The 16,096-nt window shown below is 48.1% G+C and overlaps 1 protein-coding gene across 1 annotated transcript; it reads right to left on the minus strand.

Moving 5' to 3' along the window:
- Positions 1–2,677: 2,677 nt before the first annotated feature.
- LOC123440749 lies at positions 2,678–4,361 on the minus strand. Its single transcript, XM_045117298.1, has one exon. The coding sequence runs from the start codon at positions 3,993–3,995 to the stop codon at positions 2,733–2,735; it is 1,263 nt and encodes a 420-aa protein (XP_044973233.1). The 5' UTR covers positions 3,996–4,361; the 3' UTR covers positions 2,678–2,732.
- Positions 4,362–16,096: the final 11,735 nt, after the last annotated feature.

The following is a 16,096-nucleotide window of genomic DNA, read 5'->3' on the forward strand; positions in this document are numbered from 1 at the left end:
AGGGTACCTACAACGGAGGGGACTTGGAACGGCGGAGGGGGTAGAAGATGGTGACGGGCAGCAGGGCCTCACGACGACAGTGGACGCCCGGGACGGGGAAGGACCACTGTGTGGGGAGGGCTGGGAAGGGGGAGGGCACTCGCGTGGGGGACGGCCGGGACAGGGAGGGCCGCTGCATGGGGAGGACGGCCGGGATGCGGGAGTGCCGACGTGAGGGAGAGATTGGAGAGGAAGAGAATGAGGAGAGTGACGGGTGCGGGGAATAAGATAAGTGGATATGGTATGACTTAGCAGTAGCGCGTGTAGGGGACAGGCGCCACTGCTAAGTTGGGCAAGGGAGAGGTGGGTGCGGGAAAGCGACAGTAGTAGCGTTGGCCCATGACTGACGCTACTGCTAATAGGATTAGCAGTAGCGTCAGTTACAGGCCAACACTCCTTCTTTGGCTAGCCCGTGAGCATAAGGTGTGCCTCACCTATTAGTAGCGCTTGTTATATGGAGATGCGCTATTGCTATATCTTACCAGTAGCACGTCTTTTAGCCCAGCGTTACTACTATTTAACAGTGATGTCGGCTCTTTTTCCACCACTACTAGTAATATTCTACCTAACTATTTCCTAGTAGTGGGAGATTCATCGAAATACATCACACCCAAGTGACAGTTGCACCGTGGACAGCCGCTGGAGCAGGCTGTTCCACGATTGGAGTCTAGGTCTAATTAAATCTCTCTTGAACGTCACATTTGGCGGAAATGATTCCATTATCGGGGCAATTGTATCACCCTTGTGACGCACAATATTGTGTATAGAGCCGGATATTGTTCCCGGAGTGTGGGAATTCCTAGCCACTTGTCTTGCGAGAATCTAATTTCCGAGCCACCCTTCATGGAGAATGATCCATAATAGAAAAAATATTTCTTCGTAGCCATTAGACCCGCCCAAAAGTGGGGGCTACCCGCCCAAAAGTGGGTATCCCCAGGCTTCCAATATACTTGAGATACCGCCTTGGGCCCCACATATTTCCTTTTTAGGGGGGTTTGCCATACCCATCTTCTCAGAGTAGTCTAATAACCATTTGCCAAGGAGGGCCCTATTATTAACCTCAAAGTCATGAATGCCTAACACACCTTGGTCTTTGGGATGGCAAACCACATTGCATTTAGCCAGTCAATATTTCTTTCTCTCACTATCTCCTTGCCAAAAGAATCTTGATCGTAAATAACCCAATCTATGTAAAACTCCTTTAGGTAGCTGGAAGATGGTAATCATATATAGTACCATATTACTGAGTAGTGAGTTTATGAGGACCAATCTTCCACCTAGAGACATCAATTTACCTTTCCAACTGCTAAGTCTTTTTTGCAGTCTCTCTTCAACATGTTTCCATTCAGCATTTGTGAGTCTCCGATGATGAATTGGTATCCCCAAATATGTGATCGGAAACTGGCCAACCTGCATCCGAACAATTCAGCGTACAGGTGGGCCTCACCTTGAGCGTCACCAAAGCAAAACATTTCAGTTTTATAAAAGTTGATCTCAAGACCTAAGAGTTGCTCAAATGATGATAAAATCAGTTTCATATTTATCAATTTCTCAAGGTCATGATCAATGAAGAGAATTGTATCGTCCACATATTGAAGTCTAAATAGACCAACATCAACTAGATGATTTACTACCCCATCAATTTGGCCATCAACCTTGGCACGCTCAATCATCACAGCTAGCATATCCGCCACTATATTGAATAGCATGGGCGATAACGAGTCACCTTGTCCTCCCTTCTTCGTTTGGAAATAGTGTCCAACATCATCTTTGACCATAATGGCAACACTACCTCTAGAAGCAAGCTATGAATCATAATTTGCCACTCTATGGAATAACCTTTCATTCTGAGAGCTTGTTGAAGAAAAGCCCACTTGACTTTGTCATAACTTGGTTAAATTTTTGGGGTGTTACATTACGCAGTAAAATGCCCTACAACGACCCCTAGGCGGTCGTGAAACCCAGGTAAAGTCCATCCCGCCCAAAAGACGGTTAAGAAGACTCGCTAAGAATTCACGTCTTCTCGTTTGAGAGATAGCCAAAATATCTAAATTGTATTCTCTATTACATTCGGTAAAGAATAAATGTGTCATGAAGACGTATGCTATTAAAAACATTTCATTCATAAGGAATCAATAGGAGAGTTTGAACGCTTTATCTTTCTATGGGACTTACTATCTCTTTTCGAACGCGCGGTCTTTAATTTACATCCACATGTTGTAAGCTCAATCAATAAACTAAGCCAAGATCCATCTAGACCCATGTTTGAAACCATTCCTACTAAATGAGAGAGTAGTTGACCATCTGATGTGGCATGCAGCTCCTCCTCCTCCTCACCAATATGTGCGACATAAGACTTATTAGAAACACATGGAATAACTTTTAATCGGTCATATTCCAAATGTTTTAAAAGCGTTAGTCGAAATGAAAATAGCATTCTCATTCTTTCAAAGACTAACACCAACGTTGCGTCGTATACATAGCAGCACTCTTCGAATAATATAAAGTTACCATCAGATCCGAGCCACAAAAAAGGCCCGTTATCATCATGTTTTTTTTTTGCCCGCAAAAAAAAACAAGAATCATGTTTATTTTACAGTACTGGACAAGAAGCATGATCGTATGCCCTAAAAAAACATGATTGTAAGCGTGTTTTTCTTTCTGAATTAATACATGATTACAAGCGCTGAAACTTAAGCATGTGACTTTCCACCAAGGCGACACATGAAGAAGGCTGGCCAATCGATCTCCACTGGGAACGCCGCCCTGCAGCCGTCGAGGCCACGACAAAACTGCTTGTCGGTCGCCTCCTCCATGGCGCCACTTTCCAGATCGGCGATGTACATGCACCGGTTGCGATCCTTGACGAGCAGCGTGCCGCTCCTCTCCCCCAAGCACAAGCACACCGGCCAGTCGATTTGCTTCTGCCCGGGTGCTCGCAGCTCCACGACCTTCGCGCGGCACCAATCCCGGTCCCGGCCGCAGTGCCCATCACCCTCCTCGCCGCCGTCCGGCCGCGTCCAGGTCTCTACTCGGAGGGGCTCCCTGAACAGGCAGAGCGACGACAGAGCCGTCTCGTCGGCCGCCACGCTTAGGCGCGGCATGTCGTAGAGGTGGTATTCCATGTCGCGCGGCCTCGGGGCCGGGAGCTTCTGCAGGGACACGCGCCCGGTCACGGCGTCCAAGTCGATGGCGTGGAAGTCGGCCAGGTCCCACATGAGCCAGTGCACCGTCCCGTGGCGAACGACGGCGCCGCGCTGCTTCAGCGGCCCGAAGATGCCGTGCTCCATCGGGTTGAAGAGCTTGCTCGCCGCGCTCCAGCTCGGCTCGCCGCCGGACGAGAACGTGCGCAGGTCGTACTGATGGTTGCCCTCGTTGTTGTAGCCGACGATGAGCACCTTGAAGGACGCCGGCCCCTCGCTCACGACGGCGTACGCGCTCGCGTCGAGGTAGTCGAAGAACCAGCCGCGCTCGAGCGGCGGGAGCACGTCGCAGGCGCCGGAGTGCAGGTTGCACACGGCCAGGTGGTCCACGTCGACGCTCGGCTCCGCGACGACGGCAGGGACGAGGCGGACGAGGAGGAGGCCGCGATGCGAGGCGAGCGGCACCGCGCGGTCCAAGATGCCGGCGGCGCCGGGCACGAAGGAGCGCAGGAAGGCGCGGTCGGACCCGAGGACCGACCCCGGCGCGCGGACGAAGCCCGGCGAATCAGGGACGTCCCCGTGATGATCTTCTCCGCCGGGGCGGCGGCAACACTCCTGGCCGAAGAAGCCGAGGAGCGAGGACGGGTGGCGCGCGCCGTCCGGCCAGCGGCAGCGGAGGAAGGACGGGTCGGCCACCAGCGTCCTCCAGCGCCTGCACGCCGCGGCGCAGCGGAAGAGGCCCGCGGCGTCCGGCACGCGCGCGAGGATCTCCAGCACCACGTCCTCCGGGAGCGCGGCCGGCGGCGACGCCATGGCCTTGGGATCTCTCACCTACGGATGGTAAGTGGTACGTCGCGAAAGGAGTTGGAGATGCGAGATTAGCTGCTACTATCTTGGATTGGATGATTCGTTGCTGATCATGGTCAGGGCGGGCGCCGCATTATATAGTCACCAAGGTTTGGTCTGCGTCCGAGTCCGACTGCCCCGGCATGTCACGCTGAGGCTTTCGTAATTTATCGCTACCGCCTACTACTATTTCGCAGTTAGATTCCGACTCGTCTCGAGTTAATCCTGGGATTATTACTGCACGCAAGTCATGAGCACGGAGAGCCGCTTCTTCTTCTTCCACTCAAGCAAATATCCTGGCTTGTTCGGTTGACAGGGAAGTAAAGGAGATTTGGCAGGGATTGAGGGGATTAAATCCCTAACGAGTTAAAATCTTCTTCTTGAAACAGGCTTTCGCCCCGTTTTATATATAAAGCAACAACTATAGAGAGTACACGATGAACGATACAAGAAGATCCTGAGATAACCGGATCACGCAAAACGCACGCGACTACGCAATCGAAATAAAGTACAGGATGGACCAAAGCAACACCACGCTAAGCCCTATAACACCTAAGCTCCACGACAACGCCCCAGGAGGGATAATGGCGCTAGGCGTCGCCGTTGCCGAGTCTACAACAAATAGAGGTTTTCACCCGGAACTCGGACACAGAGAGGAACACCATGACGACGTTTTTAAAAAGATAACGGCGCCTGCAAGCGTCGCCGTCGTCAGCGACATAGCGCGGAGCTTTCGCTCGGCAGCTCCCCGCGTCACCACGAGGTCTCCAGGGCACGCGCGCGAAGCAAAGAACATCCAGATCCGGATCAGGGCACGGCTACTGCCAGAGTCAGAGAGCACGTCCGAGCCACCCGCAACATCACCTCTCTCCGCCCACACGACCAAGAGGTAGTGCCATCCCCGCCGCCATGGTGCCCGCCGGAGAGCCAACCATGCAGACCGCCATCCAGGGCCGCCACCCCCGCATCCATGTCCAGGACTCCATCGACCGTCCACATCTTGGTGCACCTGCCATGGAGGGAAGAGCAAAAGGTGACACCTTTCGCTCCTAGCCCGGCATCAGCCACAGAGTATGGATGGACGCCTCCACAGTAGGAGGCACCACGCCTGGATCCTCAGTATACCCGGTGGACGGGGGAGACCCTACTCCGTGACTACCGATGGCCGGCCGCTGCCGAGCCCGCTCGCACGACGCCATGACCATGGCCCTTGACGCCGATCTGCCCGACAAAGTGACAGAGCCCCGACCACCACCAACGTCCATCGTACCCGCGAGGAGAGGGGCCTCACCAACCACGGGCACCTCCCGGATCGAGCCCAAACGTACCTACCCGGAGGAAGAGCTCTGACTCGCCTCGGGCACCATCAAGATCCGCCCGAGCACAAGCCCCGGCTCGCAGCCATGTCGGCCTAGAACCAGGGGAAGGAGGCCTGCTGCACCACCACCCAGCGCCATCGGCAGAGACACGACACCCAGCCTGACGCGTCGCCTTCCCATCGATCCGCACCATCCGCTCCCAGACGCGGTCACCACAACCCTAGAGCCGTCGGACCACCCCAGCAAGGAGCACGCCGCCACGCCGGTCACCTCAACAGCCACAGCCACCAGCGGCGGCCGGCCTATGCCGCCTCAGCCGCGCCGCCTGCTGGCAGAGCATCCGCCCAATCCAGATCTGGGCCGGGACGCCCAAAACCGCCAACCGTGCAGGCACGCCCCACCTCGCCCCCGACGAGCAGCCGCCCGCGCCTCCACCCCAGGACACCATCGACAGGTCGTCCCGGCCACAGCCGCACCGCGCCGTCCTGCAGAACCGTGTGTATCCGAGCCACGGCGCCGTCCCGCGCCGACACATCGTGAGGAAGGGGAAGAGGCCCCGCCGCCACCGACGCCGGCCGGTCTTTGCCCGGCGGCGCGAGACGGCGGCGGCAAGGGAGGGCGGAGGGCGGGGAGGTTGGAGCCGACGGCGCTAGGTTTTAAAATCCCCTTCAATCCTCTCTAATCCTCTTGGGAGGAGGATTAACAGAACAAGGCCTAAAGCAATGTGCTCCCTAGCTTTAAAAGGCCCACAGTTACTCGCAAAAAAAGGGTCCACGTACAACTGAGGTCATCAACTAGAATTAGAAACCCCTCAAAAAAAACTAGAATTAGAATTGGTTAATGCAATTTAACATGGTAAACAATTTCTCAAAACCCTCTAATTCAAGTCTTTTATACTACTTCCCAACGTGATAAAAATATAGGCATCCATGATTTAAAAAATAAAAAAAATTCATATCATGATAAATTTCATCATACACATTTGTTATCGTGCATTTTGATAAATTTCTCTACGAATTTGATCAAACCTAAACATTTTGACTTTAAAAGAAAAGTAATACACCTAATGTTTTAAAATGGAGTAGGCAATTTTTTTTAAGAAACTCAACAACACCAACGGTGCAACAAAGCACGTCCAACCCTTTTAGTAAACTCGAAAATTCGTAGCTGATTTGTAGGTGATCTGTTTCCGAATTCTAATTAACAGTAAGTTCAAACAAAATTGCAAAAATATCAAAACGATCTGAAATTTGTGCACGTCAAAGACGCTATACTATTCTACATGCTTGCATAATATCGTGCTTAGATGATATTGGCGGAGTTCGACACAAGAAAAGAATCTAAGCTTCAAAATACCGGGTCTTCTAAAAAAAAGTGGAGCTCCGGTTTTGTTGTTCTTTCTACCGGGGTCACCTCGTCACAAATATTTACAAACACTACAAGAGTCGAGCATATTTGATGCTACTTTCTGCTGATTTTTTTGAATTATTTTAACCTATGTTTTGTCAAGATGAAAATTTATGGCTGAGGCAGAGGCTTACGGTTAAATTACTTGTAATCCTCCTTGTACTGCCTTCGGACATAACAAGAATAGATAGGAAGCTTTTCCAAGAAAATAATCACGAAAAGTCACAGTGAAAAATTATGGGTAGGTTGGTGGGGATGTGGACACGTACGTGCTTAATTCTGCCGTAAGCTACTTTTAGTGGGACTAACATTTTTTTACCATGCATGAGTCTAGTGTATTTTTATTTTATTTTTGCGCAGAGCATGCGTCTAGTGTATAACTGTGTACAATCATGCATGATGTGATTAATTTCTACACTTAACTTAGGGCTCTGCTTTTAGCGTGTGATTAATCATGCATGATGCAAGAAACCACTGCCGCTTTTGGGCCACCTTCCGTGGCGCTCCTCTTTTATGGTCCGCCAAGCAACACGTTGCCTTTTCTACCTATTTTCCCCTTCTTTTTCCCAAGTGGGTGGGCGAATATATGTACGTGGATCGGCTCACCGGTCATGGTCGACAAGGTATCTGTGACTGACTATGCGCAGCGCAGAACGATAGCGTTAGGCCAGCAATAACCTGCCCGATCGCGATGAATCCACGATACGCATGATCTTGGAGAGATCAGTTTGATGCTAGGTGCTTTTGTACAGGGAAAAACATGTAGTACATGAATAAGGGACGTTCAAGTCCTTGTCCCAGCTTGATCTTTTCTTACGTCTCAGATGCGCCGTCACGCTCATCCGAGTCATCCATGGGTGTGTCAGTCAAGTGGGCATCATGCTCGGCCTACTACGTACTCTCTTGGACCTCCCGCGACCGCACTTGCTCATGATATGGAGGGAGCATATGGTACGTGTGTCATACCATCTTATTTGAGCTCCTGCAAAGTATAGGAGATTTTATCTGTAAATTAGGAGTATTTTAACAAAAAAAAACTACCATACGCTCGATATGGACTATTTTAACAAAATAAACTACCACTTTTTGACCGACCTCGGTGTCTACCACTATACAAATTTTGATAAAAAAACTACTAGTTTTTTGTAAAAAATTACCATGTCAGAATAGTGACCGATTTGTCAGAAGAGCCAAGTAACCCAACCAATGTCACGTCTCCTACATCGTTCACCCGGTCGTCGTTGGCACATGAGCCTAACCACCCACATCGCCCGACGGGGACCCCTTCATACCCCGCCATCCACCACCATCACAAGCCACAAGTCCCTCTGACTAGATCCACCTTCAAGATGATGCCCCCAAGAGGTAAAGCATTGACGAGCACAACTACTCGCGTCGTCGTCGTTAGGATCTAGGGTTTCCCTCGAAGAATGTCCGGAAGGGATGTGAGAACTGTGACATCGATTCCTTCACAAAGGGAAACGAAGCCTGTAGGCACCACCATCGACGACTCCGAACCACTATCGGAGTACGGCTTTCGCTAGCAGCCTTAGCCTTCGAACCCGTAGACCCGACTAGCCCACATGGTACGACGTTTAGCGAGAAATATTTCAATGAGACTTGTTAACCGAAAAAGACTATCGCACTGCTTCATATATAAAGCAACGATCCACATACAGAAAGCATACAGTCCGACACCACACACACACCCAAGGCAGATACAAGGGGCTGACGATCAGCAACACTGAAACTCGACGACCCAGGAGACTCCAAAGCAATGCTTCCAAGAAAGAAACGACACCTAAGAGCCGCCACCGCCCGATCCACTGAATCGAGGTTTTCACCCGGAGTACGGCGAAGGACGCAGGGCTACCACGATGGAGCCTTCAGGAAGGGAACGACGCATGGACGCCGCCGCCATTGGTTTGGTCCTAACCACACGAGGTTTTCACCTCGGCCACCACCCTCCACCTCCGCCCGTGGTACGACACGGTAGGAGATCGCTGGCTACACCACCGTCGTAGATCGCCGAAGGCCCGCCCCCATGCTGCCCATGCGGCCATGACAACGAGCTTGTCAGGACCCGAGCCGCGAGCTCCGCCCACAAGCCAACAGCTCCCACCACCAGGGCCGCCGCCCCGCTTCTAGATACTCCGGAGACCATCAAAGGTGTCGGCTTTGAGCCGACCGACGGGACCCAAGCATCAACAGAACCACCGGTGGCCGTCCCACCCCGCAGCAACGATCTGCAGCTAGGAGGCCAGGCCTGGAAGAGGGGAGGGTTGAGCGGAGCTCGTCCGGACCGGCGCCCCATGCGCCAATGACGAGCAGTCGGTCTGCCCGTCCCTTCAACAACCTCCCTACGTCGCCCCTGACACCCTAACACGGCCTCCTGCCAGATCCACACGAGAAGGGGCAGCCACCCGTCCGCCGGCAAGGACCGCATGATCAACTGGACCCCACTGCCAAAGAGGGCCTACAAAGGAGCCAACACCATGACCCATACCACCATCGTGACGCGTGGGCGCCCCCGTCGCCAGGCACCATCTCCTGAGCAGCCTATTAGCTGCCAGGTTCGCCTCAAACAGAGCGTCCACAACCCTCCCCACCCGTGGGCAGATCCGGACAAAGCCGCCGCCGCCACCCCGGCCACGCATCCGCCCTGTACTACCCGCGGCCGGCCCTCCACGCTCGACCTTCCGCTCTACAACACCATCGCCGAGGACAGCTAAGTGCCGCCGCGGCCCGGATCCGCGCCGCGCAGCTGCCAGGGAGCGCCCGCCCGCGCGAAGCTCCCATGAGCGAGGAGAGAAAGGGCCCACCGCCGCCAGCACCCGGCGGCGCGGAGAGGCGGCAGCGATGGGAGGGAGGGAAGGGAGAGGGACGTGCGCCGGCGGCTAGGGTTATCCCCTCGGTCGCTCCCGGGATTGACGCAAGGGGACGAGGGGGCCATTTTTCTACTTTTGGCATGTCTTTAATTGTTTGTAACACCCTCGTTTTCGCTCCTATTTTTTTCCTTTGCAGGATTTGACTCCCGTCTTTTTTCTCGGCGATATCGGATTTCTTTAGCTCTTGGGTATGTGAAGATGGTCATCTAGCTTTGCCTTCCTATTCAATCAGAGATTCTCCTCAGTCCGATCTTCCCACCCCAAATCTATTCTTAGAGTTTTGCCGTCAAAATCCTGCCTTTCGAGTTATTGGAAGGGAAACCCTAACCCCTCCAGTTACAAAGGAACCCCAATTTCCTTTGATCTTTTGACTCCCGAACTTTTCCTAGTGATCATCCTATCTTTGTAAACCCTGGATATGCAAAAATATTGCCAAGTCATTTGCAATATGTTTTCATTTATAATTAATTCCTTTTTCTGTCAGTTGAAGGAATTAAATCCAGGAAAATATCTATCCATCCCCAAAGTTCATGAAAACTTGTGAAGATATTCTTTGTGATCATATTAAGCTCTCATAAAATATTGACCATTATTAACTAGGAAAAATTACTTTTTTCCTATTTAATGCCAATATTGACCCTTTTATATACATTGCTCATTATATAAAACTCAAAAATAGTTTCTAGCCTCTTTACTGTTTTTCACTATAAGACGATGATTGGGCTATATAACATGCATATGAAGTGTATAAAGTGAAACAACCGCCGCATAGCCGTCAGGCCCCATAACATAGTGGTACTTCTTCATACGTGCATTCCTTTTATTTGTGCGTCTATTCGGGACCTCCTATTCGCCGCTCAATGCGGCAACCAGTCGGGCCTTCGCATAGGGCGACCCCCGACTGGGCTGGCCCAGTAGGTGCACAACGACTATAGTTTTTTCCCTTTTCTGCTTTTTTATGAAACTTAAGAATATTTTTCTGAAAATATAGAACATTTTTCTAAAAGGAAAAAATATATTTCGAATTTGAATAACAATTTTTAAAGTCCAGAACATTTTTTTGAATTCCCGCACATTTTTTATATTCTGGAACATTTTTTTAACTTCCGGAACATTTTTTCAAAATCTTGAACAGTTTAAATTCCTGAATATTTTTTAAATTCTGGAATTTTTTTGAAATTCTGAAAAAAATTTCAAAATTCGGAACATTTTTTCAAATTCTGGAACATTTCTTCGAATTCCAGAACATTTTTACAAATTATGGAACATTTTTTCAAAATCTTGAAGATTTTTTCAAATTCCAGAACATATTTCAAATTCTAGAGCATTTTTTCAAATTTCAGAACATTTTTGAAAATTGAGAACAATTTTGAAACAGAAATAGAAAAAAAAGAAATAAAAACAGAAATAGAAACAGAAAAAAAATGAAAAAAGAACCGATTCAGGCAACCTTCTATAAGTTTCCTAAAACCAAAAAAACCGGTTCGAATCTAGAAGGTTTCCAAAACCGAGCAAGTCTCCCTTGCTACTTCACTACCTGGGCCAACCCAATTCCTCGTCCGCTCTGTGCGAAGCCTCGACACTGCTTCGCACAGAGCGGCAAATAGGATTTTCCAGTCTATTCCTCGCTTTGTGCGAGTCTCAAGGAGTACTCGCCCGTGTTGAGCAGATGGGCAGGCTAACACTAGTTTGGTCTTGGTGCCATAAATAATCGAAACCCACACTATTTCCACGAGCAAATTTTCTGAAGGAGAGCAACTAGTCAGCGAGCTCTCCGTCGCGAGCCTTCCAGCGATCACTCCCGCACGTCGTCATTTGGCGCGTTTTCAGCCGTCGTCACGTGTCGCATTCTGAGCGTTTTCTTCGGATTTTGTTTTTTATTTTTACGCACGCGTTTTCCCCTTTTTTGAATGGGTTTTTTTCGAATTTTTTTGGTGTTATGGTTTTTCACCGGTCTTTCGTAACTTTTGGATGAAAAAATATATTTTTTTCAATGAAAAAACGCGTTTTCTTTTCTTTTTTATGCGAAAAAACTTGTTTTCTGTTTTTTTTTTGCGGGAAGCACTTTTTTCCTTCGCGAGAGGCACATCTGTGCATCTCGGAAAGGAAAAAACGCATTTTCATTTTTTGCGAGAGGCACGGTTTTGCCTTCGCGAGAGGCACGCCCGTGCCTTTCGGAAAGGATAAAAAATGCGTTTTCTGTTTTTTATGAGAGGCGCGGTTTTGCTTCCGCGAAAGACACGCCCGTGCCTCTCCCGAAAGGGGAAGAACGCGTTTTCTGTTTTTCTTTTTGCGAGAGGCACGGTTTTGCTTCCGCGAAAGACACAATTTTGCCTTTGCGAGAGCCACTCCCACGCCTCTCCTGAAAAGGGGGAAAACGCGTTTTCTGCTCTCTCTCTTTTCTCCGCGAGTGGCACGGTTTTGCTTCCGCAAGAGGCACGGTTTCGCCTTCGCAAGAGGCACGACCCATGCCTCTCGGAAAGGGAAAAAACCGCGTTCTCTTTTTTTTTCTATCGAGTGAGGTATGGTTTTTTCATGAAAAAAAAGTTTGTTAAAACCTGTCAACATGGGATCTAGTTTTGAAGATCTCGACGCGAAAAAGCCAACGGTGAAAACGGTTTGAGATTTGAACGCACAGTTTAGGAGATAAAACATTTTGAAAATACGGATCTATGAAAAAAGGAAAAACTCCCACGTTGCGCGGCAAATGACACACATGCAGTGCGCCAGTTGTCACAACCTCTGAAGGTGAGAGTAATCGTTAGAAAGTGTATTCGCAAAGTAGTGATTTCGTTTCTTAAGGGGAACGTTGCGCCGTCGGTTGATTTTTAAAAATTATCAGTCACTTGGGCAGCCGTTGGATGTCCGAGCTAACTGACGGTTGATCTAGCATCTGCATCCCACCGCATGGTGAGTCGTTATTTCCTGCAACAAACGGTGTGTTACAGAAACAATACACTCTTCTTCGGCCCCGACAGAGCTGCGCCCCGCGCGGCGCCGCCGCCAGCCTGCCGCCGACGTGCAGGAGCTAAATTACCGTCTTCGAGCAAATAGCATCAAGAAGCCTGGGTTAATTTCTGAAACAGTATCTCCGTCGCAGAAAACAATATCCATCTTATAGAAACAATTCCTGAAACAATAGTCGCATTGTAGAAACAATGATCACGTTGTAGAAACAACTCCTGAAACGAACAGTCGGCGGATCGCCGTCAGATCTCGCAATCTAGCGGTCCCGTGTGGTCCTTTATTTTTGCAACAAAGATCATGTTGCAAAAACCTTTGTAACTTAGATCTTGCTACAGAATTTTTTGTAACACAGATCATATTACAAATTTTTTTTGCAACAGAGATCATGTTGCAGAAAGAGGAGCAGAGAGCCAAGCGGTGGAGAAAAGCAAATTGGCTGAGCTAGAGTAAAGCGGTGACTGGAAAATACAGGACACGTGTTAAGCGTTAGTGGTGGCGGATGCCCCAGGTTGAATCCGCCGGCTGAGTGTTAGACTTTTTCAAAGAATATCCAGCAAAGTTTCAAATTCTTGATTCAAACCTCTCACATGTGACACCTAAAGGTGAAGCAAATTTAAGCTACGAGTTAAAAAAAAGGGGTCCTTTCCTACCACTGCCATACTTGTTCATTTCTATTGCAGCCCTATATATAGACAGTTTATACAAATGTAACTTCAATACTTCTCTGGCATTATGTTTTCTACAATATTTTTTATCACTATTAATAAAAATCCAACCATTCAATTGCAAAAATAGACAGGCGCAGTAACTCGCACCATGAGAGTTCTAGTGTGATGTAAGATATCGCCCACTATCCGAACCATGGGAAAAATCTTCGTATCATAAATGTTTGCATTCTCTAAGCCCTACCTCATCCTTACTTGCGAGATTGTTGCTTACCGTTGCATGCTGTTCTTCATATCTTGCATGTTAACTTCATGTGGTAGTTTAGTCCTTGTTCCTTACAAGTTAAAATCTGCCAACCCTTAAAATTTGAGTACAAAACTGTATAGGACTATTAAACCCCCGCCCCCATGGTCTAGTGACCTTATTCCCAATGGAATCATGCGCCCAACTATCCTTACCGCAACCTTGAAAATGTGAACTATAATTCGAATGGTTGTCCACTCGGATTAAAGTTCACATACCAAAGGTGTGGCCAACCGCTAGTGCAATGTTGGAACCTTGGTGCGGAAGGTCACAAAATAGATTTTTTGAATCAAAAGTGGACTAAGAAGCACACGGCGGTGGTGAAGTGTAGTGGGGGATACACGAGATGTTAGAAAAGTGGATGCATATGCGATATAGAGCGAGGCGTGTGATTATCCCTGAGTAGGAGGTGACGATCATGGTATATGATACCGACTTATAAGGGATATGAAGCCGATGGGAGGATGGAGTTGAACAATATAATTTTAGTATCTGGGGGTGTATCATCCTTGTAATGCTTAGTTAAGTTGCCGAGTCGATGTCATTGTAGATGATCATTCGAGGCAACGATGAAGTTATAAAGACTAATGAAATCCAGTAAGGGAAAATGAGGGCATTGTGAGACATGTGGTTGAAGTGTAGGCATTGAACTGGGGTGATGCATAAAGCGACACATGATAGCATATCGTAGAAATTTTTTTCACTGGGAGGAAATGAGTAGATATATTTTATCATCACACAGAAATGGAAAATAATTTGAGATGTCATATCCAAGAAACGGAGTGTGTGATTTCATTCTAAGTGTACTTACTCTGTACATAAAATTATTTTTCCAATGCAACACATGACCTACTTACTATTATACAATTATTTCTTAATTGCAATTTCAATCATCTCAGATATACACAGCTGTTTCACAATTGTAATTTTGACCATCTCACGTTTGTACTCCATATGCAAATTAATATTAAAATTTGCAAATATAATTTCTACGCCAGTTGAACAACTTTTGTGTCTGGTCGATGTCAGGCCGAGGAGTTGCCATGACATCTAGAGACATTGACGCAGAGACGAGATAAATTGTGATGAATGCAACTCGTAGGCAGACGGAAGGGGGTCAAGGAAGCAAGCGGCGTCGGGGAGCAGCCGAGGACTAGGAGGCAGACGACATCTGGTGGAGGGTGGTGCCATAGAGGGCAACGACGAAGGTAAGGACGTGATGGAGGGCGATGCAGGTTGGTACACACGTGGGGAGCCACTAGGGGTTGACTGATGGTGATGCGGATAGGGTGTAGGGAAATGGAGAGAGAGGGTTGTTGAAGAAGAGGGGGAAGCCAACATCAGGGAGGGAGCACTCGAGAGTCGAAATAAGCGGATGTTGAAAGCTGAAATTTCGCTCTCAGTTGTTTTTTGTTTTTTGGTGATGAGTTAGGAGGCCTCTAAATTATAGTGTGGAAGTGTCAAAAAGGTGGGTGTCCAAAAGTTGTACGTGTGTATAAGTGCCTCTAATGGAGCACGTTATGGAAGTGTATAATTTGTTGTTGTTTTACAGGAAAGCATATAGTGTGGAATTAGGCTAGTGGAGTTCAATAAGGTCTTTCATGATTTATTTATTTTTTGAGAATTCTCGCCTTATTGATTCATCAAATGTTCACATATACAGTGGCCGGATCATGAGGGTCCCCCACCCAAATATGATGACCTACGCCTAGATTACATGCTTTTGGGTTCGTCGTCGAACATGTGGTGGACTAACTTTGCGGACGCCCAATAGACCTATAGCGTGGCTAATAGAGAACAAATCGTCGCAATGATTGGTTATGGGTCAGCTCATCTGCGGCTCAACAATACATGAATACTTTTATAATAATATTGTCTGAAAATTATGTTCATTTCACTAGTTTTATACATCCAATGAGTGAAAAAATGTTATGTGTTCCCAAAAAAGCTCACATACATGAATCTGTCTTATAATCTCAAAGACGTTCATATATTTTTTAAAATTGTTCTATATGTGAAGAAAAGTCTTCAGGAGTGGCAAAAAAAAAATGTCCAGGCATATGAACATAAATGCTCGTGTATTTCTTTTTTGCATATACAGAAAAAGTATTCATATGTCTATATATTTTTCATGTTAGAAAGAGTGGTCACATGGTAATGAAAAGTCTCCATGTATCTCTAAAAAACATTGATGTGTTTTACACAAAAAAAGTAGAGAAGTAAAATGAGAAATAAACAGAAAAAAGGAAAATGATAAAAAAAAAAAGACAGGATAATGCGCCCGGCCCATGTGGGGCGCGCGTGGGCGATTTGTCCCATATATACCGCTACACATGAAAGTGAGCAGTGCAGCCACAATCTACCACGAATGTGCGCGTCAAATGGCTGCTGGGGTGGATAAGGGTGATCCTCAACACTGTGGTCCAGCAGATCCTCAACACTGTGGTCCAGCAGATATTATCTTGGAGAGGATGGCAACAGTTCTTGTTTGAAAGCTACGCAGCTTGTACCATAAAAA

Source organism: Hordeum vulgare, chromosome 3H (genome assembly GCF_904849725.1).
Source record: "Hordeum vulgare subsp. vulgare chromosome 3H, MorexV3_pseudomolecules_assembly, whole genome shotgun sequence".
Classification (NCBI taxonomy): Eukaryota; Viridiplantae; Streptophyta; class Magnoliopsida; order Poales; family Poaceae; genus Hordeum; species Hordeum vulgare.

Bases quoted from the DNA above. Each gene is read 5' to 3' on its own strand.
- LOC123440749 (XM_045117298.1), bottom strand. From the start codon at position 3,995: ATGGCGTCGCCGCCGGCCGCGCTCCCGGAGGACGTGGTGCTGGAGATC.